Genomic DNA, 25,775 nt, shown 5'->3' on the forward strand with positions numbered 1-25,775 from the left:
AGGACCCCAGGAGCACCGGTGGCCGAGACACGGCGGGGCCGCTGCGGGCGTCAACCTGCGCGCCCCAGGCCCGGAGGCGGTCTCGCGGCGCAGGGGCGGGACCTGCGGGGCGGGGCGGGGCGGGGCCTGCGCACCTCCGGCCGCGGCGGCGCCCTTCCGCACCGCAGGCATCGCCGCCAGGTGGCGCCCTCCCGAGCTGTTGACCCCTGCGGGCCGCCGTCGCCGCGCTCGGCATTCCCCCGCCGTTCGCCTCCGCGGCGTCGGGCTCCCGAGCTCTCGGCGGCGGCGCGGCGGTCGCACCCCTGGGTTCCCCGCTGGCGACCGGAGGAGATGGCCCCCTGAGCGGGCCCGAGCCGGGAGCGGCGGGCGGGCGGGCGCCGCGGCCCAGGCCCGGCTCGGCGGGCGGGGTGCGGGTCGCGGCCTCTTTGTCTCCAGGGCGGCGGGCGCGTCCGCGGGGCTCGGGGCGGAAGTCCCGCCGCGCTCGCGGCGCCCCGGACGGCGGCGGCCGCGCCATGAGCGACATCCGCCACTCGCTGCTGCGCCGGGACGCGCTGAGCGCCGCCAAGGAGGTGCTGTACCACCTGGACATCTACTTCAGCAGCCAGCTGCAGAGCGCGCCGCTGCCGCTCGTGGACAAGGGCCCCGTGGAGCTGCTCGAGGAGTTCGTGTACCAGGTGCCCAAGGAGCGCGGCGCGCAGCCCAAGGTGCGGCGGCTGGGCGGCCGGGGGACCGCGGCCGGAGGGCACTGCGCCCTCTCCCCGTCGCGACGGCGATGTTGGCCGGGCTCGCTCGCGCCCGTGGCCTGGCTCCTCCGCAGCCCTAACGACCTCCCCGGGTCCTGGGCATGGCCCCGCCGTGTGCCTGCTTGGCGCGGCGGTGACAGCCGTGCCGCCCGGCGTTAGGGAGACACCTTGAGGGCCCCGGGAGGGTGCGCAGTGCTGTGCAGTGGCCTTTCCTGGGAGTAACGGCAGAGGTGCCCTCCCTGGCACCGGGCTGGGGCGGGGGGGGGGGGGGGCGGTCCCCGGGGAAGGGAGCGGCTGTGTTCTTACTGTCTGAATGAATGTGCATGCTGAAGCCAAGTGTCTCATCGCTTCTCCCGGGTTTGTTTTTATAGAGATTGAATTCACTTCAGGAGCTTCAACTTCTTGAAATCATGTGCAATTATTTCCAGGACCAATCCAAGGACTCTGTCCGGCAGATTATTTTCTCGTCCCTTTTCAGCCCCCAAGGGAACAAAGCGGATGACAGCCGGATGAGCTTGTTGGGGAAACTGGTCTCCATGGCAGTGGCTGTGTGTCGAATCCCAGTGTTGGAGTGCGCGGCCTCCTGGCTCCAGGTACTTCTCTGGGAATAGCCTCCTCCCAGGCCCGGGAGGAATGTTCAACTAATTGGGTTTCTTGAGAGGCATTTGCCGCGTGCGGTCTGTCTGTCTGCTTGATGTCACTACCCGGTATGCTGATGCCCCAGGCCTGTCTTTACATACAAGTGGTAACCATTCTTGAGAAAACAGTAGCTGGTGATGGAACATTAATTTCAAAAAGAAAGGCTCTGTCTTTGGAACAAGTGAAAAATCCCTTTTCTTAGTTGGAAGTGATAGGTGGGGTGGTGAAAACTGCTCCGCATGCAGCCTCAGAGATAGGATTCGTTTCTTTGAGATCATTACGCGTCATTGTGGCACCTTTGCTTGTCTTCTATACAGTTCCGTCGTCGGCAGGGGTGTTGTTTGCATTGTCCTAGGATGACATTACAGAGTGGATGGCTGTTCTAACGGAGAGGGACATAAGAGCTTTCCAGAGTGTTTTTATTTATTTACTTTTTAGAGAGAGAGCAAGGGAGAGGGATCGAGAGATAGAAACATCGATGAGAGAGGAACATCATCGGTTGGCTGCCTCCTGCACGGCTGCCACTGAGGGTTGGGCCCGCAACCGAGGTACATGCCCTTGACCAGAATCAAACCTGGAACCCTTCAGCTGATGCTCTATCCACTGAGCCAAATCTGCTAGGGCTCTAGAGTGTTTTAAATATGAAAGGAAAAGTGTCTCTTTACAGTTGATGTTTTGTTAGATGGTATTTTGGAAGATACATTTTGTTTTCCTTTTTTGTTACTTAGAGTCTTTGAGAATTTGATAATCTACTTAGAGTAATTATTAACAGATTTTTTTAAAAATATATTTTATTGATTTTTTACAGAGAGGAAGGGAGAGAGATAGTTAGAAACATCGATGAGAGAGAAACATCGATCAGCCGCCTCCTGTACATCCCCCAGTGGGGAAGTGCCCGCAACCCAGGTACATGACCTTGACTGGAATCGAACCCGGGACCTTTCAGTCCGCAGGCTGACGCTCTATCTACTGAGCCAAACCGGTTTCGGCTATTAACAGATTTTTAAAAAATGTATTTTTATTGATTTCAGAGAGGAAGGGAGAGGGAGAGAGAGAGATAGAAACATCAGTGATGAGAGAGAATCATTGATTGGCTGCCCCCTGCACACCCCTCACTGGGGATCAAGCCTGCAACCTGGCATGTGCCCTTGACTGGAATCGAACTCGGAACCCTTCAGTCCGCAGGCCACTGCTCTGTCCACTGAGCCAAACCAGCTAGGGCTTGAGATTTATTAATATTCTCAGCTATGCTAACAGAATTTATTGCATTCAGTTTCACAAACCTGTTCATTCCCAAGTTCTTGAAATGATTTTTAAAAATTGTATTTAAATATTTTCCTTGTAACCTTTTTTTAAAAATCCTCACCCAAGGATATGTTTTTATTGATTTTTTGAAGAGAGAGAGAGAGCAACATCTATGTGAGGGAGAGACATCAATTGGCTGCCTCCTATATCCACCCCCACTGGGGATTGAACCTGCAACCTAGGTGTGTGCCCTGACCCAAATCAAACTCGGCAATCTTTTGGTGTATGGGGTGACGCTCCAACCAACTGAGCCACCGGGACAGGACATCTTGTAATCTTTCTTATCATTAAAATTTGTCTAGCGAGCCCTGGCTGGGTAGCTCAGTTGGTTGGAGCATCGTCCTCATACGCCAGGGTTGTGGGTTCGATCCCCGGTCAGGACACATACAAGAATCACCAAGTGGAACACTAAATTGATATTTTTCTCTAAAATTAATTTTTAAGATTTTTGGCTAGCAAAAAGATACATTTTTGTTTTTTGGGGGTTTTTTTTGTAGTACACAGGCAAATCTCAGTGGAGTCTGTGCCTTAAATCTCATCAGTATGATTTCTGGGGCATCTGAATTGATCATGTGCGCTGTCTTTAACCTCAAGATTACCTCTATCCCTTAGCCTAGTGAAGCCAAGCTTAGCCTCTTGTGACCATCACAGGATTTTCTCTCTCTCTCACGGCGCAGTCGTGCTGGCATTCTGGCAGCAGGAGAGCAGATTCGAGCAGCAGGACGGGGTCTCCGTGGTCTGGGTCGGGGTTGCCGCACTGGGAGGGGCTGCGGCCTCCTCCTGAGGAAAGGCAGAGGTGGGTGGTGCGGCGTCGTGGGCAGAGTTTAGCCTGAATGGACCGTCTGGCCCGCTGTCTCCATGCAGTTTGCCCTGGAGGCCACGATGGGGCCTGGGACTGTGGCGTCCCCGGCAGCCGGTGAACGTGGCAGTACTCACAGATCGGCGTCTGAGTGCAAGGGAGAGGGCTGGGGCGGGTGGGGGTGTAGGGCTGGGGAGTGTCAGGGAAGCCGTGGGAGGACAGAGCTGTGAGAATGGAGCGGCCGCTCTCACCCCAGAGAGAGTTCCCAGACTCTGGGGGCCCTTTAGGCGGTAGCAGCCGTTCATTTTCACCGTTGGAGTCTCAGCTGCAGGTTCACAGAAGGTGTCAGAAATGATGTTTTCCTAAGGGAACTTCGAAGCAAGGGCCAGCAGGCCTTTGACGGAGAGGGCAAGAAAATATATATCTTAGGCTTTGCGGATCTTGCCGTGTCTGTCACAGCAGCCTAGACATTAGGTGAGCCTGTCGCAGGGCTGTGTGAGGACCACCGCATTCACAGCAGCCGAGGGGTGCAGTTGGGCTGCGGGCTTGAGTTTGCCAACCCCTGCGGCAGAGCAGGCCCCCAGGTCCTTGCCCGCCGGAGGGTTCTGCCCGGGCTGGGGGCCGGTTTCACCAGATGTGCGCAGCTGCTGGTCGCCAGCCCGCGACCCCCGTGGTCACGCGCTGTGGCTTCTTTGCAGCGGACGCCCGTGGTCTACTGCGTGCGGCTGGCCAGGGCGCTGGTGGATGACTACTGCTGCCTGGTGCCCGGCTCCGTGCAGACGCTGAGGCAGATCTTCAGCGCCAGCCCTCGCTTCTGCTGCCAGTTCATCACCTCCGTCACCGCGCTTTACGACCTGTCCTCAGGTATGTAGCTCACCTTGACTCCCCGATGGATTTCGCCCCTTCTGCCCTTCCTCCCTCCTGTCCACACTCACAGGTATTTTTCCCTGAGCTTTTGAGTTCGTTGCCAACGTCAAGTGCGTAAGCACGTGCTTCCTCAGAACAGGCCCTTCACTTACATAACCACGACATGATGGCCGCACCTGAGAACGGAGTATCGAGAGGACACAGGTGGCTGTCTCTCAGGTGGCCTGTGTCAGACCTCCCTGGTGGTCTCATTATGTCTCCGGTAGCCTCCTGTCCCCCTGGGGGGTCGGGAGAACTCAGGACCCAGCTCAGGAGCATGCATCGCACGGAGCCGTCATGTCGCTTTGGTCTTTAAGTCTAGAACACTTCCCAGCGGTTAAAAACATGTCTTAGGGCACTGACTGTTTAAAGAGCTCGGGCCTGTTGTTTGGCAGAATGTCCCTCAATTTGGATTTCTTTGTTTCCTTCTAAGAAGATTCAAATGAAACATTTTTGGCAACGGGCCTTCCTCCGTGTGATGTGTCCTCAGTGCCTCGAACTAGGAGGTGGGCCCTCGGGCCTGCTCTCGGTGAGGTTTTTATTTTTATTTTTAATATATTTTTACTGATTTCAAAGAGAGGAAGGGAGAGGGAGAGAGAGATAGAAACATCAATGATGAGAGAGAATCACTGATCGGCTGCCTCTTGCACACCCCACACTGGGAATCGAGCCCACAATCTAGGCGTGTGCCCTGAACGGGAATCGAACTGTGACCCCCTGGTCCATAGGTTGACGCTCAACCACTGAGCCACACCAGCCGGCGTGGTGAGGATTTGGAGACTTCCTTAGCAAGATGCCAGGAGAGGTCCTCAGGTGGCCATTAGATGGCCTTTGAGTTCAGCTGGGAGAAGCCCTTGTCCTTGTGGTCAGATTTTATGCAGACTCCCAGTAAAGACACCCAATAAATAGCTTCCCAGCTCTGGTTGAACTGGGGCAAAAGCTGTGGCCCTGATTTCCACTTGGGGCAGTTAGGGCCTTGCCCGGGTGAGCAGCTTGCTCTGTAGAGCTGCTCAAAGCCGATTTTCTCTTCCAGGTTCCTGCTCTGCTCTTGGCTCTTGCCCTCAAGGACTGACAAACAGTCTCCATTAAAAAAAAAAGAAAAGAAAAGGAAGTTATTGATTTGAAAGAGGGGGGAAGGGAGAGGGGGAGAGAGAGAAACATAGATGTGAGAGAGAAACATCGATCGCTGACTCTTGCACACCCCCTCTGGGAGATCGAGCCCACAGCCGAGGCATGTGCTCTGACCAGGAATCGAACTGGTGAACTCCTGGTGCCTGGGATGATGCTCAACCAATTGAGCCACACCGGCCAGGGCAGCTGTCTGTTATCTTGATCTAGTAGCTAATAGCTGTTAGTAGTTGGGAACACTATTCAGGGCTTTGCTTTCCATTAGGAAAGATTTAGTTAAACCTAGTTCACCGCTTCCTAGTTGCCCTTTTATTTTTTTATTTATTTATTTTTTTAAAATATATTTTATTGATTTTTTACAGAGAGGAAGGGAGAGAGATAGAGAGTTAGAAACATCGATGAGAGAGAACCATCGATCAGCTGCCTCCTGCACATCTCCTACTGGGGATGTGCCCGCAACCCAGATACATGCCCCTTTGACCGGAATCGAACCTGGGACCTTTCAGTCCGCAAGCCGACGCTCTATCCACTGAGCCAAGCCGGTTTCGGCCCTAGTTGCCCTTTTAGTCTTCAGTTATTCTAGGCCAGTGGTCAGCAAACTGGGGCTCGAGAGCCACATGCGGCTCTTTGGCCCCTTGAGTGTGGCTCTTCCACAAAATACCACATGCAGGCGCGCACGTTTAGTGCAATTGAAACTTCGTGGCCCATGCACAGAAGTCGGTATTTTGTGGAAGAGCCACACTCAAGGGGCCAAAGAGCCGCATGTGGCTCGCGAGTTGCAGTTTGCCGACCACTGGTCTAGCCCAGCAGGGACAGAAATTGGCCTTAGTATTAGGAAGGGATTGACTAACATGGAAAAAGAAATGACGTTCGGAGAACACCACTAACGTTCTAGAATGGATGTGGGCCATGGTCTTTTTCTCTCAAGCCAGCTTGCCAGGCCGGCATGTCAGTACACCGTTCTGTGGAGTGTGATTGACATGAAAAGCTGTGCGCACTGAATGTATGCAACTGCTGAGTTGGAGAAGCGGGAATCCCCGGCGCACAGCGGCAGCCTAGAGGGCTGGGCCCGGGCTCTGCCATCAGAATGGCGAAGCTGCTGCCCCGGGCGCTTCTGGGGGCAGGAGAGATTCCCGGGGAGTCAGTGCCTTCAGGGCCACCCAAAGGGAGGAGCTCCCCGAACCCAGCAGGACCTCTGAGGCTCGAATGGAGCTGAGAGCTCAGGTCTGTGTGTAGGAAGGTCCTAGAGATTATATACTCGAGTGCACACATGTACACACAGGCTCACACGCGTACCCTGCCTTCAGGTTCTCAGAGGCGCCTCAGCTTAGGTCAGGTGCTGGGGGGGAGGAGGGAGAGCGTATGCCAGAGAAGTGAGTGTGAGACTGGTGTTTCCCAGGCAGGAGTGTCTCGGGGGGAATTGGGGATCACACACAGGGTCGCCCACTGTTTATGTTGTCACATAAGAGTCATAGGCAGCTGCTCCCTGCTGTTGCCATCACTTCATAGCAGAAGGAATCGGACTGGTGGGGGTGGGGTGCGGTGGCGTAACACCCAAACACAGGCAGCATCTCAGGGAGAAAGAGCCTCCGAGCCTTTCACCGACGTCTCCCCACCCCCACACTCTTGTCTGGCTCTGGCGGGGCTCTGTCCTGAGCTGAGGGGAGCACAGCCCACTCCCTGCGCAGCCACCGAAGGGCATCGCACACCGATCCCAGAGCCGCTGACCCCAGGGCCACGCCGTGTGGCCTCGTTAAGAGCCGGGCCACCTGGGGTCAGGTCTGGGCCCACCACATACGTTTGATGAGTCCTGGGGAAATTAGCATCGCTGTGCCTCAGTTTCCTCTGGGGTTGTTTGAGGGTTACATGTGTTCATCTGTGGAAGGGAATTAGACCGTTGCCGGGAACATCGTAAGCCCAAAGTCAATATCAGCGTTTGTTTTCATTGTTCTTCTCTGTCTAAGCCGTAGAACGCGCCAGGTCCTAGGGTCACAGGAGTTCAGGCTGTCGCTTAGACAGGGAGCTGAGGTGGCCCTTGGCAGCTGACATCACTGGCTGATCTCTGCTCCTCGAAGGCCACCGTAGCTCATGTGCCTGGAGGAGACGCCAACACCACAGCGAAATGCACTCTCCAGGGAGGGGTGAAGTGTGGTGTGAAGCTTGGACATGAGAGGTGTGGAATTTGATGTAAAATGACACACAGAACGAACTTCCCTCAAGGCGGTGAAGTTCTCGGGAATTGCCGAGTTCACGAGTATTTCTGAGCCCTGCCTCGGCCAGGCGGTCCTGTCACTAAGGCAGGAGTCCCAGCCCTCGTGGAGGGGATGTCCAGGGAACGGGACAGTAAACAGACGAGCAGGGAAGTAGATAATGTGGGTGTGGGGTGATGAGTACCGTGAACCTGGGGCTCCATCCCCCTCTGCCCACTTCTGTCCCTGGGGCCAGAAACCCTCCTGACTTGGCGTGTCTTTGCAGACGACCTCATCCCGCCGCTGGACTTGCTCGACATGATTGTCTCCTGGATCTTTGAGGACTCGAGGTTGATTCTCATCACCTTTTTAAATACTCCGATTGCAGCCAACCTCCCAATAGGGTTTTTAGAGCTCACCCCGCTCACTGGATTGATCCGCTGGTGCGTGAAGGCCCCTCTGGCTTATAAAAGGAAGAAGAAGCCCTCCTTGTCCAATGGCCACGTCGCCGCCAAAGCCGCCCCGGACTCGGCAGGGCTGGACAGGGACCCCCACCTCCTGTACTCCAAGCTGCACCTCAGCGTCCTGCAGGTGCTCATGGTGCTGCAGGTGCACCTCACCGAGAAGAACCTCTACGGGCGCCTGGGGCTCATCCTGTTCGACCACATGGTCCCGCTGGTCGAGGAGATCAACCGGCTGGCGGACGAGCTGAACCCCCTCAACGCCTCCCAGGAGATCGAGCTCTCCCTGGACCGCCTCGCCCAGGCCTTGCAGGTGGCCATGGCCTCCGGAGCCCTGCTGTGCACGAGAGGTGGGTGGCTCCCCGCCTCGGCCTTCCTGGGGGAGGGACACCACCGTCCGCCCCACAGAACACAGGGGCTCCTGGGCCGGTACCGAGCGCTGCCTCTTCTGGGACTTCTCCCCGTTAGTGAACGGGGGAGGAGGGGCGACTCGGGACATCCCCAGGCAGAGCACTGTGACCTGATGTCGCTCTGGCTCCTGGCCATCGCCGACAGGACAGGTGTGAGAGCTGAGTATCTTTCCTCTCAGGCAAGCTGCTTCTTCTGCAGAAGATTCCCTTTAATTCCTTTTCTATTGAGGCATAATTTACATGCAGTGAAATGCATAGATTGAAATGCATAAAGCATTCCCCTCCCCTGTTTTAAGGTTCCTTAATTCTGCATTTTAGTGCTTGATGGCTCAGGTGAATGGGCCTGTGCCGACGACACACCTGTGTTTTCCCTTTTTTTTTTTTTTTTTTTGTCATTGATTCCAGAGAGAGGAAGGCAGATGGGGAGAGAGAAACATTGATGTGAGAGGGAAACATGGCTCAGTTTCCTCCCATACGCGCCCCAACCGCAGATCAAACCTACAACTTGAATATGTGCCCTGACCAGGAATCGAACCAGCAACCTTTGGTGTTCAGGGCGACACTCCAACCAACGGAGCCACACCGGCTAGGGCTGTGCTCCCCTTTGAACCGTTGGCTCCCAGAAGCTGCCCGTGTCCCCAAGCTGTGGTCTCTGGTGACGGGTTTCCCTCCTATCAGGCTCTTGCCCTGGGCGGCTGATCTGCCCGGGAGAGCCCTGCCTCGGGGCCTTTCCCAGCTTCTGACACGTTGCGGATACAGCTGCCACTCCCCTAAGCGAGAGAGTCTATTTGGGGCCTGTTTGTTAAAGCAAACGCTGAGGAAAGAGAGAACACAGCTTCTGAACGATGCCAGGGGACTGCAGTATCGGGCAGCATTGCCGTCTCACTGGCCCCCTTCAGCAGCCACCAGAGAACATTCCATCCTGTTTTCCCCGTCCGTTCCTTAACGACCTATCTCCTTGGTTTCAGATGACCTGAGGACCTTGTGCTCCAGGCTCCCCCACAATAAGTAAGTGCCCTCTCAAGACTTCCGGTCGGGTGGGGGTTGAAGGGGGTGCAGGGCAGGGTGGACCCAAAGCTTCTGTATGTAAGGAGGCCCTTAAGGACTGATGATAAGCGGGGACAGATACGAGGACATAACCCAGCCGAGAGGAAGGCCAAGTCAGGGCCAATCAAAGGTAAAGAAGGCGAAAAGGTGGCCATCTTGCCGGAGTGGAGGAGAGAAGCCGGAACCAGCTTAGAGCGGCTCGATCACCGCGCTGTGCGTCCGCAGCTTTGTGTTGATGTTGGTGCGCGACGCCGGTGACGCTGAGCCGGGTCGCCCTTTGGGAAACAGTGCGGAGCCACAGCCCTCGGGCACAGTGTGTCGGTCAGGCCAGCGCCTGGGCGTCCTGCGGCACTGTCGGAGCTGAGCGTGGTTCTGTCTGGTTGGCTGTGGTGCTTGGGTCGTCTCTGCCTGGCTCTGAGCCTCGGTGGACCCCCTTGTAAAAGGGGGGCACTGACTCAGCTGCCTCCTGGGGTTGTAGTGAGGACCAAGCGGGGTGACACTTGTGAATGTCTTAGCATGGCCTGCGCCACCTGGGACTCTGCATAATGGGTGGCTGTCCTTTGGGGAAGCAGTGATCCTGGGGTGGGAAGCAGGAACTGTGGTCGCACAGCTGGGAAGAATTCCCGCCTCGCTGCTTCCTCTCAGCGTGACCTCAGGCAGGTTCCCTACCTCCCACCGCCTCCCTTCCCTGTCAAGTCCAGAAAGTGACTGCTCCAGCCGCATGTCCTGCCTCCTCCGTGGGAGCACTTGGAACAGTGCTTGTTTTGTTGAGTATCTAAGAAGGGTTAGCTGCTGTCACTTTTACTGCTGTTTCCATAATTTAGGGGTTCTACTTAATCTAATTAAGTAGACTCTAAGAAGCAGAAGTTATGCACAAAAATGTTTCATGCAACTGCAGTGTTATTAGCAGAAACCTGGAGGCCACCTGACGCTCCGACAGGCGGGGATGCAGTCACTGTAGTGTTACACCAGAATAGGCAGGTTTCCGCTAAAGGTCGTCATTGTGGCCAGTGGCTGGGGGAGTGTTAGTAAGTTTGTCGTGTTACCTCAGGATGGAACATTGTATTCACCAAAAGCAGACACTGTGGCAACTCACTGCGGAAATGTTTCTAGTTCAGCGGTTCTCAACCTGTGGGTCGCGACCCCTTTGGGGGCCGAACGACCCTTTCACAGGGGTCGCCTAAGACCATCGGAAAACACATACATAATTACATACTGTTTTTGTGATTAACCACTATGCTTTAATTATGTTCAATTTGTAACAATGAAAATACATTCTGCATATCAGATATTTACATTACGATTCATAACAGTAGCAACATGACAGTTATGAAGTAGCAACGAAAATAATTTTATGTTGGGGGTCACCACAACATGAGGAACTGTATTAAAGGGTCCCGGCATTAGGAAGGTTGAGAACCGCTGTTCTAGTTGAAAGCAGAGGCCAGGCTGGGAGCAGGAGGGAGCAGAGCCAGGAGCAGGCCTGTCCCGGAGGGGGCGGCCTGAGACGGCTTTCCAGTGGGGCATGGCCAGGAGTTGGTCCTTTGAGGCTGACGGCGTGGGGCTGAGGTCTGGCAGCTGGAGGTTAAGGAGCTCTGCTGATCCTGCTGGGCGAGGAGAATGAAGTCAGACAGGATGAAACTGGTCAGAGGAAGAAACCCTTCAAGGAGTGTCAGGAGGGAGTGACATTGAATTCGGGGGGCAGAGGATTTCTGGGAACAGAGCAAGGAGAACGCAGCTGGAGGAGGTGCTTGGCACCTCGGGTTTGGGGGTCACTGAGGGTGGAAGGGGGCTGGGTGGGGTGGGAGGGGATGCCCCTGAGGCCTGGGAGTGAAGGAGCCAGTGGCTAGGGGGTGGGAGTGGGAAGGGAGTGGCCCCTGCAGGAGTCAGGCTGGGTCCCGCCTGTCAAGGACTCTGGGTGTCCGGGAGCCCGCTTTTGTGTCGTTAAGAAGGACTCTGAGGACGCTGGCCTGCTGCCTGCTTGCTGCAGCCTCAGTCACGACGCCCCTAAGTGTAGACAGTTGAGGCTGAAGGCAGGCACCGAGGCTGCCCCTGTGGACTGCAGCCCCTCCCCCTGTCCTGTGCCCGCCTCCTGGGCACCTAGGGTTTCTCAGGTCCCTCCCCCGCATTGTCACCTTGTCACATGCAGGGTCCTGGCTTTTCCCCTGCTGGCCCTTCCTCTCTTTTCTGTCCGTCCCAGTCTCATCCTGTCACCCCCTCCTGTTCCTCCCCAGCCACAAACCACCCTCTGTCTCCCTGTTCTGTTTCCCCGTCTGGGAACCTGCGTGTTCTATCCCCGCCTCCGGTGCCTCTCGGTGCCTGTGTGAGGGCTGTGTGTGGCCAGGCCTCTCTCCCGCCTCCCCATGACACCAACTCCAGGGGCCGGGGCCAGCCCGACGCCGCGTGGCAGATGCCGCCATCTGGGATCCGCGTGCTAACCCTTCTCCTTGTGTTCGCAGCCTGCTGCAGCTGGTGATCTCGGGGCCCGTGCCACAGTCGCCCCACGCGGCCCTCCCCCCAGGGTTCTATCCTCACATCCACACGCCACCGCTGGGCTACGGGGCCGTGCCTGCCCACCCCGCCGCCCACCCTGCCCTGCCCACGCACCCCGGGCACACCTTCCTCTCGGGCATGGGGTTTCCATTCAGGCCCATCCGCTAGGCTGACCCCACCAACGCCGAGCGGCACCGTGCCTTCCACGCCTGGGCGGAGAGCCTTCCAGGGCGGGTGCGGCCCCTGAGGAGGGCCTCGGGGAGGCGGCCAGCGGCCCTTGCTCACCAGCACCGTCCGGGGCAGGAGATCTGTGACATCGCAGCCCAGGCGCCTCCTCCCTGGCTGCGTTGGTGAGAGTCCAGATGGACAGACGAAAGGAAATGAACGTGTCCAGCCCTCACGGAGCCACGCGGGCGTCTTTCAGAGATGCCATCCCAAGCGCCTGCTGTCTCGTGTGTCTGGGGACACGGGTGAGCGAAGCAGCGTTTGCACGTCCACTTGTCCGCTTCTTTCCTGTGATTGGGGTGTGCTCCTGCCGTAGACACGGGCCACCCCGTAGCTCCGTGAGCTCCCGGCCGAACCTGTGGTCTCCAGCTGACGCCGGCACCTGGCGCCGTTCGCGGGAACCTGTGGCGGTTGCCTGTCACCAGTGAAAGGGGCATCTCTGTTCCATTGGGGTCTAGTTTTCTTTCATATGTTCAAATAAATCTTTTCTAAACAGTTGTGTAGGCTTTATGGACTGTGTTTTAAGAACTTAGTGTAAGCTGCAGCGGCTTCCTCCTCAGCCCCACGACCCACGATCAGGGTGGGGAGGGTGGATACACTGCTAGCCGCCCCTTTTGACTGAAACCAGAAAGGCCCGTTCTTTTGTGTTCGATTCCATTACCCCTGTTTCTTGTTTATGGATAAACCCGCTGGGGCCAGAGCAGGACGGAAGGAAAGCACTTGCTCTTGGTGAGACACATCCACTGCCACTGGCTGGGTTTGGAATTTAATTCTGGTACCAAGTGTTCCTGAAAGGACAGAAACCCCCATGGCTACAAGACGGAGGGTGTTCAAGCTTCATCTAGAGCAGCGGTTCTCAACCTGTGGGTTGCAACCCCTTTGGCGGTCGAACGACCCTTTCACAGGGGTCGCCTAAGACCATCCTTCATATCAGATATGTACATTACGATTCATAACAGTAGCAAACATTACAGTTCTGAAGTAGCCATGAAAATAATTTTATGGTTGGGTCACAACATGAGGAACTGTATTTAAAGGACCACTGATCTAGAAGGTCGTCCGGCAGGTTGTTTGGCTGTCCAGTCTAATTAGCATATTATGCTTTTATTATTATAGATGGTGTGGAGCAATGCATACCACTGGCCTCCTCACCCATGATCTGCTAATTCAACCCCTGAAGCTTGAAAACAGTAGTTTTGATCACCATTTGGGAATTTTTGAATACAGAGGGCGGACGGGAAGTTTTAGTGAGGGAATTTGCACACCCAGTTTACTCAAAGTGTGCAATTCGGTGGCTGTCAGTATACTTCCAGAGTTGTGCAACCATCACCACTGTCTATTTTTATTTTTAAGAAATTAAATACTGTTGCCGAAACCGGTTTGGTTCAGTGGATAGAGCGTCAGCCTGCGGACTGAAGGGTCCCAGGTTCCATTCCGGTCGGGGGCATGTACCTGGGTTGGGGGCACATCCCCAGTGGGAGATGTGCAGGAGGCAGCTGATCGATGTTTCTCTCCCATCGATGTTTCTAACTCTCTATCTCTCTCCCTTCCTCTCTGTAAAAAATCAATAAAATATATTTAAAAAAAGAAGAAATTAAATATTGTTGAAAGTATCTGGTTTTTCCCCACTGACCCCTTCTAATCTGCCCTGTCCCCCACCCCAGGCCTTCACCACCCTATTGTCTGTGTCTGGGTTATGACCACTATCTACTTTAAAACGTTTCATCATCCCCAAAAGAAGCCTCACGCTCAGTAATCTCCCCCCCTCTCCTCCCAGCCCCTGGCAACCATCTGTCTTCTGTCTGCATGGATTGGCCTTTTCTGGCCATTTCGTATACACAGTCCTGCGAGCGGTCATTTGTGTTCGGCTTCTTTCACTGAGCACCATGCGTTCAAGGTTCCTCGGGCTGTGGCAGCGTCAGTCCTTCCTGACTTTTTCTTTGAATCCTCATGGGGGATATGCTTACTGATTTTAACGAGGGGGGAGGGACGGAGAGAACTATTGATGTGAGAGAGAGCATCGATTGGCTGCCTTCCAGACATGCCCCAGTTGGGGATCGAACCCACAGCCTAGGTATGTGCTCTGACCAGGAATCAAGCCTGCGACCTTTTGGTGCACAGGACGATGCTCCAATCAGCTGAGCCACCCGGCCGGGCAGCACTGCCTTCCTTTTAATGGCCAAGTGAGACCACTGTGTGAACATTCACCCATTCATTAGGAGGTGGACACTGGAACCTTTGGCTTTTATGAGTGATGCTGCTACAAACAAGGTTATGTTCCAATTCTCTTGGGTGCGCACGCACACACACACACACACACACACACACACACACACACACACATTTACATGGAAACACTGTGTACAGTATTTTTTAAAAATGTATTTGTATTGCTTTCAGAGGGGGAGAGAAACATCCTATATAATAAAAGGGTAATATGCAAAGTGACCCTAACAGCAGAACTGGTCGCTGTGACACGCCCTGACCACCAGGGGGCAGACACTCAACACAGGAGCTGCCCCCTGGTGGTCAGTGGACTCCCACAGGGGGAGCTCCGCTCAGTGACAGTGGTGGGAGCCTCTCTACCTCCTTGGCAGCACTAAGGATGTCCGACTAACGGCTTAGGCCTGCTCCCTGTGAGGGCTCCCAGGCTGCCAGAGGGATGTCTGACTGCCAGCTTAGGCCCGAGCGGGCCTAAGCTGGCAGGTGGACATCCCCCAAGGGGTCCCGGACTGCAACAGGGCACAGGCCGGGCTGAGGGACCCCTCCGAGTGCACGAATTTTTGTGCACTGGGCCTCTAGTCAATGATAAGAGAGAATCATCAATTGGCAGCCTTCTGCATACCCGCTCCTGGGGATTGAGCCTGAAACTGGGCATGTGCCCTTGATCGGAATTGAACCCGGGACCCTTCAGTCTGCAGGCTAGTGCTCTATCCACTGAGCCAAACTGGCTAGGGCCAGTATTTTTTAATACGGAAAATTCAGAAATAGTGTGAATAGCCATTAGCAGAGGACCAGCCATTCCCTAAGGACCCGGCAGGTTATGGCAATGGGTGAAGGTTCCAGAATTTGCCACCAGGGGGAGCTGGGCACTTTGCTTAGCTGGAGAGCACCTGGATGGTTGCTGTGCCTGGCACCCGGACCCAGGTGAGTGCTGCCAGGACCTCCGTTTTCAGGAGAAGATGGACATATATTTTTAAGCTGCATTTTCTAGACTTTAAAATGCCACCCTTGGTGTTAGAAGTCAAGAGGAGGGTGGAGGATGGGTAATAATCAGAAGAGGCTGCTTCGTGCAGTGACACGAGTGTGTGCAGTTTGTGTTGATTGATGTTGTACGCCGATGCACACTTTTCCACATGCTGTCACACTTTAATAAAAATGCCCTCCGCCCTGGCCGGTGTGCTCAGCGGTTAGAGCAGCGGCCCGCAAACCAAAGGGTTTCAGGTTTGGTTTCCAGTCAAGGGTGTGTACCTGGGTTGCAGGTTCAATCCCTGGCCCTGACTAGGGTGTGTGTAGAAGGCAACCAATTGATGTTTCTCTCTTGCATTGATGTTTCTCTCTCTCTTCCCCCTTCCCACTCTCTCTAACAATCAATGGAAACATCCTCAGGTGAGGATTAACAAAAGGAAAAGAAAAAAATACAGAAATCTTCCAGCTGCTTCAAAATGCAGTGTTTTAATGGCACCTATGCCTTCTTCGACTGAGGGAATGATGTTCAACATCATCAAGAATTTTTTTAAATGAAAACTAGCCCAGCCAGCATGGCTCAGTGGTTGAGCACCGACCTATCAACCTGGAGCTCATGGTCCGATTCCCAGTCAGGGCACATGTCCAGGTTGCAGGCTCCATCCCCAGTAGGGGGCGTGCAAGAGGCAGTGGGTCAATGATTCTCATCATTGATGTTTCTATCTCTCCCTCTCCCTCTCCCTTCCTCTCTGAAATCAATAAAAATACTTTTTTTAAAAAAAGAACTTATGAGGAGAAAAAGTCTATTACATTTATGCATGCTTATCATTTCTGTTGCCTTTTCTCCAATTCCTGAAGTTCCAAACTTCCCCTTGGTGTCCATCTGCATCTCTCAGAGTGGGATGCCGATAGATGCCACCTAGAAAGTGTCAAAGATGCCACCTAACCACGTGACAGCACCATTAGCACATTCATCGGAAACAGCGAGACGGCAGGAGAAATGGGAGTGGACTCAGAAGTTAGGAGATATGTCTGTTGCAGCGAAAGCCACATAGAACCATTGGACTTACCCAACTAGGTACATGTGTCACCTTGAACAAAGGTAAAGGGAAGGAGAGGAGGAGAAAGGGTGGCTGGTGTTTGGGCTGGGGGCCCAGGTGTGGGCAGGAGGAAGACTCCAGGGAGACTGTATGTTGGGGAAGACACTTTCCTGTGATTTGCATCATGGGAAGGCGAGCAACCAGCCCAGCGAAGGAAGCAGAGCCTGCACAGGAGGCAGAGGGGGAGCCCAGGCCCTTCTAGAACTCCTGGCGGCCGCTGGACAAGTGTCCAGTGCTGCCTAGACGTGTAGCAAGATGAGGGATTGGTGACATGGAGGTCACTGGCGACACTAAAGGGGGCTGTCTGGTGGGGTGATGGGGTGGAGGCCAGGTTGGAGGCGGGGAGAGGGGGGGCAGATGGGGATATGGACAGAACCTCGAGGGGACATCTTTCCAGGAAGAGGGGCCGCTAAGGGCAGGAGAGAGAGGGGCTGTGTGTTTTCAAGTTGGGAGAGGCTTGTCGCAGTTAGAACGCAGGTGGGGGGGGGGGTGAAAGATTCCAGGAGGGGATTCTCTCATCCTCCGGGCCTGGGTCTCCCAGGAGGCAGGAGGAGGCAGAGGTAGCTGGCTCGCCCTCCCAGGTGCAGGAGGGAGGTGCTCACTCATCCTTGGGCGCCTGGCGCGCACAGCGCTGTCCCACCCACAGGTGGAAGGTAACCATTTGCCTCAGCTTACCCGGCTGAGGGAACCCAGCTGTTTCCACCTCCAAAGCTGGGCGTCTGGGCTGCCCTCGGCCCCCCAGAGCCCCTACTCTGCTGGCGAAGTCACCCCTCCGAGAGGCAAGCTCTTCAGGGAAGCCCCCGCGGGGTGCCTGTGAGGCCAGAAGAGCCCAAAGGTGGACCAAGGAGGCCCAGTGCGCGTGAGGAGGGAGGCGCTGTGCCCGCGAGGCTCCGTCCCCCGCAGTGGGCATCCCCCCACTCCACCCAGGAGCAGTCTCTACCCCGGATCTTTGGGCGTCAGAGACTCTGAGATGTAATGAGAACGCGGGATCAGCGAGGTCTGCCCGAGGGCAGTGCCGCCAGGTGATGGGACCCCGAGACTGGCAGGTGAGGCCTCCGGAGGAGAGCGTGACGCAGGCAGGAAGCAGCTGGCGCCTCGGGGAGAGAGACCTGGGGAGGGGAGAACAAGGGGGGCGGAGGGCAGGGGGAGGGGGGCGGAGGGCAGGGGAGGGAGGCGGAGGGCAGCGGGAGGGGCGTGGACGGAGCCTGACCACCGGCCGAGCACACTGGAAAGGGGCGGGGGTCCGGAGAGGGACGAGCTTAGGTCGCCAGTTCATGAGGGCGGCCCAGCCCTCGGCGCAGGCTGGCACACACTCCCCGCCTCGCAGGCCTGCCCTCGCTCCCCGGGGTCCAGGCGGAGGTCCGTGGTGTGGACGCGGAAGCCCCTGCAGAGCTGATGCGCCTGGATGCGGCCCTCTCACACACTCAGGGTCATCTCATTGAGAGCTGATGGACCACCACTTAGACCCGGGCCGAGGCGCCCTGAGGCCGGGAGCCCCACCCCCACCGCCACCCACACCGCCATCCACCCCCCTACACCCTCCCACACACACCCCCACACACCGCGCAGCGCCTCTCGTTCTCCAAGCCCCGCGCGCAGCCACCGCCAGTCGCCAAGCCCTGCGCGCAGCGACTGTCGCCAAGCCCTGCGCGCAGACGCGCGCGCCCGGGGAGGCGGCGGTGCGCACTGCTCCCCACACCGTGGGGTCCCCGCCGCGCGCACCCCGCCGCGGGGGAGCTGCCGGGCCGAGAAGGGTTAAGCCCACCGAGCTCGTGGCGGCCTAGAGTGGCGGCGGCGGGGGCCGGGGCGCGGGGGCGCGCGGGCGGCGGGCGGGGGACAGGATGCGGATGCCGGGGGTACTTCCTGTGCCGGCCCCCGCCACCCCCGCCCCGGCCCGGCCGCTGCCCGCACCGACCGACGCAGGCCGGCCGGACGCACGCTCGGGCGAGTGGGCGAGCGAACGGGGACCCCCGCCCGGCCGCGCCGCCCGCCCCCCGCCCGCGGCCGGCGGTATCCGGGCACCTGTGGCGGCCGGCGGACCCCCGCCGGACCCGGACGGCCCCGGGCTGAGCCGAGACCGGTGTCGCCCGGCCCCTGCCGACCTCAGCCCGGCCACCCCGCCTGGTCCGCACCGGAGCTCGGAGCCGTGGCGCGCGCGAGGGTCCCGCCGGGCCAGCCCTGAGCCGGCGCTGGGTCCAGGCTGTCTCCTCCCGCCCGCGCCCCAGGGAGCCGACACCAACTTCTGCTCTTGAACTCGGCGCTGCCCCTTCCTTTGGCCCAGGGCGACCTCGGCAGCCCTGACAGCGGCCGACCCTCCCCGGTGCCCAGAAAGGCGCCCGGGTGCCCTTGCGCCTCCCCGGCTCCCGGATGGAGGCGCCTCGGGAAGGAGCCGGCTGAAGGCTCTCCACCTCCCCCGCGCGCTGACCACACCTCCCCGCGCAGGCCGTGCAGGCCGCGGGAGAAGCAGGAAATGCCGCACCAGGTGAGGCGGGAGGCCAGCGGGGCGAGCCGGCGCTTCTCTTCAGAGCTTTCGGCTAAGAGGGCTTGGGCTCCAAAAGGCTATTGGACCTGGGGTCATCCTGATCCAGGGGAGGGAGGACTGGATGTGGGGACCTCTCTGCACGGCGGGGAGGACTCCGAGAGGCAAGAACCCCGCAGACCTCAGGAGCCCGATGCGCAGGGCCAGGGGCAGCCGGCCGGCCACGGCTGGTAGCTCTGGAAGCTGCCTTCCGTGGAGCTGAGCCGGCACCAGGACACAGGTGGCCTGGACCCACGGCCTCTGGTCACCTGGGGACGCCGGGTGGATCCGGTCAGAGGCAGGAGACCAGAGTGAAGAGAGTTGTCAGGGCTTTGAGCAGGGTTGGGGGCCTGAGTTGGACAAGTCTGTTTCCTGCAAACTTCCCACAGGCCCCTGTGGGGGTCCGGTTCCCACCTGCCTCCCCTCCCCTCCCTAACCCTCCCCTCCCCTCCCCGGGAGGAGCTGGGCAGGGCTGTCCCAGGCGCGAGGCGCGTGAGCTCCCACAAACATCAGGGGGGGAAGGACCGCCGACCTCTGCCGAGCACCCCCCTTTCCCAGCTGCAGACACCGAACCTCCTTTCAACAGGGAAGGAGCTGTGGCTCTGGGGGGCTGACTCGGATCTGGGGGTTCCCTGGCAGTCAGTGCAGGGGCTGGGGCTCACAGCACCACTGCCCCCTGACGGCTTCCTTCCTTCCTCTTAGCACAGCCGGCTCCCGGGAGCCTTCGTCTGACCGCCAGGATGGAGCTGGGGCCGGGGCCCAAGACCTTCGCGCTGGAGCCCCGGTGTCTGGAAGATGGGGGTCCGGGGCCTGACACCCTCTCAGGTGAGAGGCTGGGGGGCCTCTGACCTAAACCAGGAGACGGTCCTCAGGCCCCCAGCCCCAGGCTGCCGTGAGGATAGGGGCCTGGAGGGCGGCGGGCAGCGTACTGTCTGGAAGGGCACCCCCTGGTTATTAGGAATCATTTCCTAGAAGGAAATTATTTCTTGGTTTCATTAAATCAGTATCTTCCTGGGAAAATGACCAGAAAGCAAAATTTTATAAATCAAACCTCTTCTTCCCATTCGAAAATGAACATGTGATGGTGAGGGCAGACTCGGGGATGGAGAAGGCCTCTTAGATCTCTGCCAGCCCAGTAGGGGCTCACAGTGAGGCCCTGCCTGGGGTCGCAGTGCAGGGGGTGACCCGGCCGGAGTGGGCCCTGGTCAGCAGGGCTTCCGCTCCCCTGGCTCCTCACCGGGCTGTGTGTCTGTCCTCTCCGTTCACAGGCTCCCCGGAGAGGGTTTGTCTCCTGGATGGAGACACTCGGAGGTTAAGGCACTGGCCGGTCCCCATGTTCACGTGGGGCTGTGAGTGCGTCCTTTCCCTTCCAAAACCCCAGCCTCAGACACTTCCGGTCTTTAGGCTGTTTCAGATGGAGCTGGTTGTAGCCTTGACACTTCCAAACTGGCTGTGAGTTTGCAAACTAGTTCCCCGCCCACAGGGCAAGGGACTCTTCAGGCATCTTCCATGTGCCAGGGCGCGTCCTGCTTCCCCGGGAAGCTGGCAGGGTGGGCATCCTTAAGCCGTTTACAGACAAGGGCGCTGCGCCTGCAGGAGGCTGGACAGCTGCTAACTCAGAGTCAGGGCGGAGGGGAGCCCTCGGGACTCAGGACTTCCCACTGGAACCTCGTGTTCTTGCTGGAACTTTAGTTTCTTGTAGAAACCACTTGTGGTAGCCTTCCAGCAGCTTTACAGAAATCCTTCCTATTTACAGAGAAAGCAAGTTTCATTCGTTTCAGGTGTGACCCTAACCGAGGTCAGAGTGCAGCTGGGGTGGAATGGCTGGCTCACTGATTCCCACGGGTGATGACTAGGCACCAGGATTTCTTGGGAAATGGCCGGGAGCCCGGGCACCCATGTCACTGCCAACCCCCAAGCATGGAGCCTATGGGGAGGGGGGAGCAGCCCAGAGAAGGGGTCAGGGACTGGGGTCCAGAGTGACGTGACTTTCAGTCTTTGAGGTGCATTTTTAAATATATACATTTTATTGATTTCAGAGAGGAAGGGAGAGAGAGAGAGAGAGTTAGAAACATCAATGAGAGAGAAACATTGATCAGCTGCCTCCTGCACGCCCCCTACAGGGGATGGAGCCCGCAACTTGGACATGTGCCCTTGACAGGAATCAAACCCGGGACCCCTCAGTCTGCAGGCTGACGCTCTATCCATTGAGCCAAAAGGGCCAGGGCTAGGGTGCATTTTTAAGTCCACCCTCACCTCTGGGCATTTCAGTTTCTGCCATGCTGCCATTGTCACCGATCCAGGGCTTTTGGGTCCCTCCTGAGGGTCTGGACCAGAGAGCTGCCTCTAGAGCAGTGGTTCTCAACCTTCCTAATGCCGCGACCCTTTAACACAGTTCCTCATGTTGTGGTGACCCCCAATTTCATTGTTACAAATTGAACATAATTAAAGCATTGTGATTAATCACAAAAACAATATGTAATTATATATGTGTTTTCCGATGATCTCAGGCGACCCCTATGAAAAGGTCGTTCGACCCCCAAAGGGGTCGCGACCCACAGGTTGAGAACCGCAGCTCTAGAGCTTTCTCTCCTGACTTCCTGCCATGTCCCCTCCAGGTGGCGGCGGTGGGAGTGAAAGCCAGGAGGAAGAGGCTCCAGAGAAGACCCGCCCACCACGGTCAGTCATCTCAGCCCCAAAGCGGGTCAGCAAGAGCACCAAGGAGGCCCAGCCGGCACAGCAGGCGCTGCAACCACAGCGGTTAGAACCGCAACCAGAGCTGCAACAACCGCCACAGCAAGAACAGCGACGACAGCTGCAGCCACAGAACCAGCCATCGGGACGCCAGTCAGCACTGCAGCCACCGCAGCAGCAGAATGGACAAGCACAGCTGCAGGAACGACAAGAAAAACACCAACCCCGGCAACATCCGCGACCGAAGTCACGGCTGCCGCTGGTGCAACAGGTGCAGGAGCAGCAAGCGCCAGGGCATCAGCAGGAACCGCCGCCGCCGCAGCGAGGACTCCAGGAAGAACCCCGGCCTGTGCCACCTGAGCCCCCGAAGCCACAACTACAGCTGGTGCAACCGCAGGAAGCGTCACACGCGCAGCAAGGACAAGAGCAGCCGCAGTTGGAGCAACAGCAGGAACGGTCAGGACAGCAGGCACAGCTGCAGCAGCAGCAGCAGAAGCCGGGCCAGTCACAGATACAGGCTCAGCTCCAGCAGCAGCTGTTGCAGCAGCAGCAGCAACAGTTACAGCAGCAGCAGTTGTTGCAGCAACAGCAGCTGCTGCAGCAGCAGCAGGAACAGTTACAGCGGCAGCTGTTGCAGCAGCAACAGTTACACCAGCACCTGCTGCAACAACAACAGTTACAACAGCAGATGTTGCAACAACAACAGTTACAGCAGCAGCTGTTGCTGCAGCAGCAAGAACAGTTGCAACAGCAGCAGCTGCAGCGCCGTTCACTGGAGCCAGAGGAGGAGGAAGAGGAGGTGGAGCTGGAGCTCATGCCAGTGGACATGGAGTCGGAGCAGGAACTGGAGCAGCAGCGGCAGGAGGTCCAGCGGCAGCAGGAGCTGGAGCGGCAACAAGAACAGCGGCAGCTGCAGCTCAAACTGCAGGAGCAGCTGCAGCAGCTGGAGCAGCACCTGCAGCAGCAACAGCAGCTGGAACAGCAGCAGGAGATGCAGCTGGAGCTGACCCCCGTGCAACCTGAGCTGCAGCTGGAGCTGGTGCCCACTGCGGGGGCAGGCCCGGCTTCAGGACCTGGCGCCTCGGGACCTGTCGTGGTGGGCCCCCCGGGCTACGTGGTGCTGCAGGAGCTCATGGTGCTGCCGGCCGTCGCCCCGCTGCAGCCAGCTGTGGCTCCACTGCCACCGGCCGTGGCCCTACCGCCACCAGCCGTGGCCCTACCGCCATCAGCTGTAGCCCTACCGCCACCAGCCGTGGCCCCCCTGCCTCCAGCCGTGGCCCTACCGACACCAGCCGTGGCCCTGCCGCCACCAGCTGTGGCCCCGCCGCCTCCAGCCATTGCCCTGCCAGCAGTGGCCCCGCCGCCGCCTCCGCCACTGCCGCCACCACCGCCACTGCCACCGCCGGCCGTGGCCCCACCGCCCCTGGCCGTGGTGCCCATCTCAGGCCCCGCGGGTAGTGCCGCCCTGACACCAGCCCGGCAGCGGCGCCGGCGGCGCGCCCGGGATCGGCCGACCATCTGCGGCGAGTGCGGCAAGGGCTTCAGCCGCAGCACCGACCTGGTGCGGCACCAGGCCACGCACACGGGCGAGCGGCCGCACCGCTGCGGCGAGTGCGGCAAGGGCTTCTCGCAGCACTCGAACCTGGTCACGCACCAGCGCATCCACACGGGCGAGAAGCCCTACGCCTGCTCCTACTGCGCCAAGCGCTTCAGCGAGAGCTCGGCCCTGGTGCAGCACCAGCGCACGCACACGGGCGAGCGGCCCTACGCCTGCGGCGACTGCGGCAAGCGCTTCAGCGTCTCGTCCAACCTCCTGCGCCACCGGCGCACGCACTCGGGCGAGCGGCCCTACGCGTGCGAGGACTGCGGCGAGCGCTTCCGCCACAAGGTGCAGATCCGCCGCCACGAGCGCCAGCTGCACGGGGCCGGCCGCGCGCGGGGCCTGGGGCTGCTCCGCACCACGCGCTCGGCTGCGGGCGGGCTGCGCACCGGGCAGGTGGCCGGGGGCAAGGCTCCGTGAAGGGAGGAGCCGGCTCGTCTGGTTGGGATGTCATGGCCCCGCTCGCTCTGGGGCACTTTGGGATCTCCTGGAATCGCGCGTGGAAAAGGCTTCCGTCTTTCCCCAGAATCAGCTGCGGGAGGGACACGTTCACCCTCAGAAACGCTCCGCGAGAGAAGCCAGCGTGGCTGGCACCGCACAGATGTTGCACGTCAGCTCACACACAGGCACACATTGCACTGGGTACCGAAGGCCGCCGACGTGCCACCCTGGGCACATTGGATTCTGAGATGAGAGCCACCCGAGAAAACTTTCAGGGGCCCATGGGACCGTTGGTGACAGTGGGCACGGATCGCACACTAACCAGGGGATCAAACATACCGGTAAAATGCACGGGGAAAGGACTTGATCCGGTGGAAATTACTTCAAGGAAATAGAGGAGAATGGCCCCCTGTCTGCACCAGCAGAAGGCGGATCAAGGCGCGACAAGTCCTCAGTGGCGTGTGCCCTGAAAATACTTTCTTCAGTGAAATTCGTCAGGGTGGCTAGAACCCCGACTTCAGCGTGTGTGTTCTTGAACACAGGGTCGGAGTGCCCGCTGGGCCAATGTGCAAACGCCAGGAAGTCCTGCTCTGGGCGGGAGGTGGAGCCTTCCGTCCAGGGCCGCCGGCTCCTCGCCAGCGTGGGAGGGAAGCTGTAGCCTCTGCTGTGTGTCCGCGTGTCCTCTTTTTAAAAGAAAAAAAATGTTTTTATTGATTTCAGAGAGGAAGGGAGGGGGAGAAAGGGATAGAACGTCAATGAGGAGAATCATTGATCAGCGGCTGCCTCTTGCACGCCCCCTACTGGGGATGGAGCCTGCAAACCGGGCATGTGCCCTGACCGGGCATGGAACTGTGACCTGGTTAATGGCCAATGCTCAACCACTGAGCCACACCGGAGGGGCAGCGCCCTCTTGAATAGAAGCCTATGGCTGAAGCAGAGGGCATTCTGGGAGAGCTGTCCAAGGTCCAAGGGAGGGATCCCCCTGGAAAGAGCTCTGGGATTCCCTCCTTTCCCTGCAGGCCTGTAGCTCTAGGCTTCTCAGACGTTTGCCCAGCAACTGAGGTTGGGGTTAGGGCCCTGGGGCACGGGGTCTCCTGGGCCAGGCTGTGCAGGGGGCTGGCCTGAGGAGACCTGCCTCATCATGGGGGGTCCAGGGAGAATGTTGGGGACAAGGACTGAGACATCAAAAATGCCCTTTACATTTACAGAATCGTCTGGGGGTCGCTGATGTCCATGGGAAGGCAGGCGGGTGGGGGGGGCTGCCCCCCACTGCCGCCCCCAGCGCTGCCTGCTCCTGGCGTCCTGTCCTACCTGTGGCTGCGTGCGTCCTGCCCTCTCTCCTCCCGGCTTCTCCTTTACTCACACAACCTGCTACATTCCACAAACGTGTTGGTAGGTGAGAAACAGAAAATAAACAAGTGGAGAAACGCATTGTCCTATCTGTGTATTTACCTCTGAAATTTTTTTTTTTAATCCTCACCTGAGGATGTTTTTCCATTGATTTTTAGGGAGAGGGAAAGACAGACAGAAACATCGGTGTGAGAGAAACATATTGATCGGTTGCCTCCTGCATGCATCCCAGCCAGGGATGAGAGCCTGCAACCAAGGTACGTGCCCTTGACCGGAATCCAACCCTGGACCTTTTGTTCCGCAGGCTGACGCTCTACCCACTGAGCAACACTGGCTAGGGCTTGCCTCTGAGTTTTGTAGAACATTTCCTGGTTGCCCTAGATGTCAGGAGCTCCTCACCCAGACTCTTCCTTCCAGCTGGAGCCCTGGGCTGGGGGTGGGCTTACTCAGTGAAACCCTCATGGGAGAGCTGGTGACCAAGGGGAGAGCTGGTGACCGAGGGCAGAGCTGGGGACCTAGGGGAGAGCTGGGGACCGAGGGG

At 58.1% G+C, this 25,775-nt stretch overlaps 2 protein-coding genes across 5 annotated transcripts; both read left to right on the forward strand.

Moving 5' to 3' along the window:
* The first annotated feature begins 203 nt into the window (after window positions 1–203).
* Window positions 204–12,843, forward strand: INTS15 (integrator complex subunit 15). Of its 4 annotated transcripts, none has more exons than XM_059699329.1 (6): window positions 204–704; window positions 1,172–1,336; window positions 4,185–4,350; window positions 7,996–8,520; window positions 9,549–9,588; window positions 12,087–12,843. In XM_059699329.1, the coding sequence occupies exons 1-6, from the start codon at window positions 513–515 to the stop codon at window positions 12,286–12,288; spliced, it is 1,290 nt and encodes a 429-aa protein (XP_059555312.1). In that variant the 5' UTR covers window positions 204–512; the 3' UTR covers window positions 12,289–12,843. The 4 variants fall into 4 exon arrangements, with proteins under 4 accessions (XP_059555312.1, XP_059555311.1, XP_059555313.1 ...); XM_059699328.1 differs by having other exon boundaries at window positions 204–674; window positions 1,115–1,336; XM_059699330.1 differs by having other exon boundaries at window positions 204–674.
* A 7,007-nt stretch (window positions 12,844–19,850) lies between these two features.
* ZNF853 (zinc finger protein 853) lies at window positions 19,851–25,315 on the forward strand. The gene is made up of 2 exons (XM_059699331.1): window positions 19,851–19,974; window positions 21,768–25,315. Exons 1-2 carry the CDS (start codon window positions 19,890–19,892, stop codon window positions 23,861–23,863), a joined length of 2,181 nt encoding a protein of 726 aa, XP_059555314.1. The 5' UTR covers window positions 19,851–19,889; the 3' UTR covers window positions 23,864–25,315.
* The last annotated feature ends 460 nt before the right edge of the window (window positions 25,316–25,775 follow it).

Source organism: Myotis daubentonii, chromosome 5 (assembly GCF_963259705.1).
Source record: "Myotis daubentonii chromosome 5, mMyoDau2.1, whole genome shotgun sequence".
NCBI lineage: Eukaryota > Metazoa > Chordata > Mammalia > Chiroptera > Vespertilionidae > Myotis > Myotis daubentonii.

Bases quoted from the DNA above. Each gene is read 5' to 3' on its own strand.
- INTS15 (XM_059699327.1), top strand. From the start codon at position 513: ATGAGCGACATCCGCCACTCGCTGCTGCGCCGGGACGCGCTGAGCGCC. The intron at 1,337-4,184 runs GTACTTCTCTGG...GCTTCTTTGCAG, and splicing joins GCGCGGCCTCCTGGCTCCAG to CGGACGCCCGTGGTCTACTG. The intron at 9,589-12,086 runs GTAAGTGCCCTC...TTGTGTTCGCAG, and splicing joins TCCAGGCTCCCCCACAATAA to CCTGCTGCAGCTGGTGATCT.
- ZNF853 (XM_059699331.1), top strand. From the start codon at position 19,890: ATGGAGCTGGGGCCGGGGCCCAAGACCTTCGCGCTGGAGCCCCGGTGT. The intron at 19,975-21,767 runs GTGAGAGGCTGG...TGTCCCCTCCAG, and splicing joins GGGGCCTGACACCCTCTCAG to GTGGCGGCGGTGGGAGTGAA.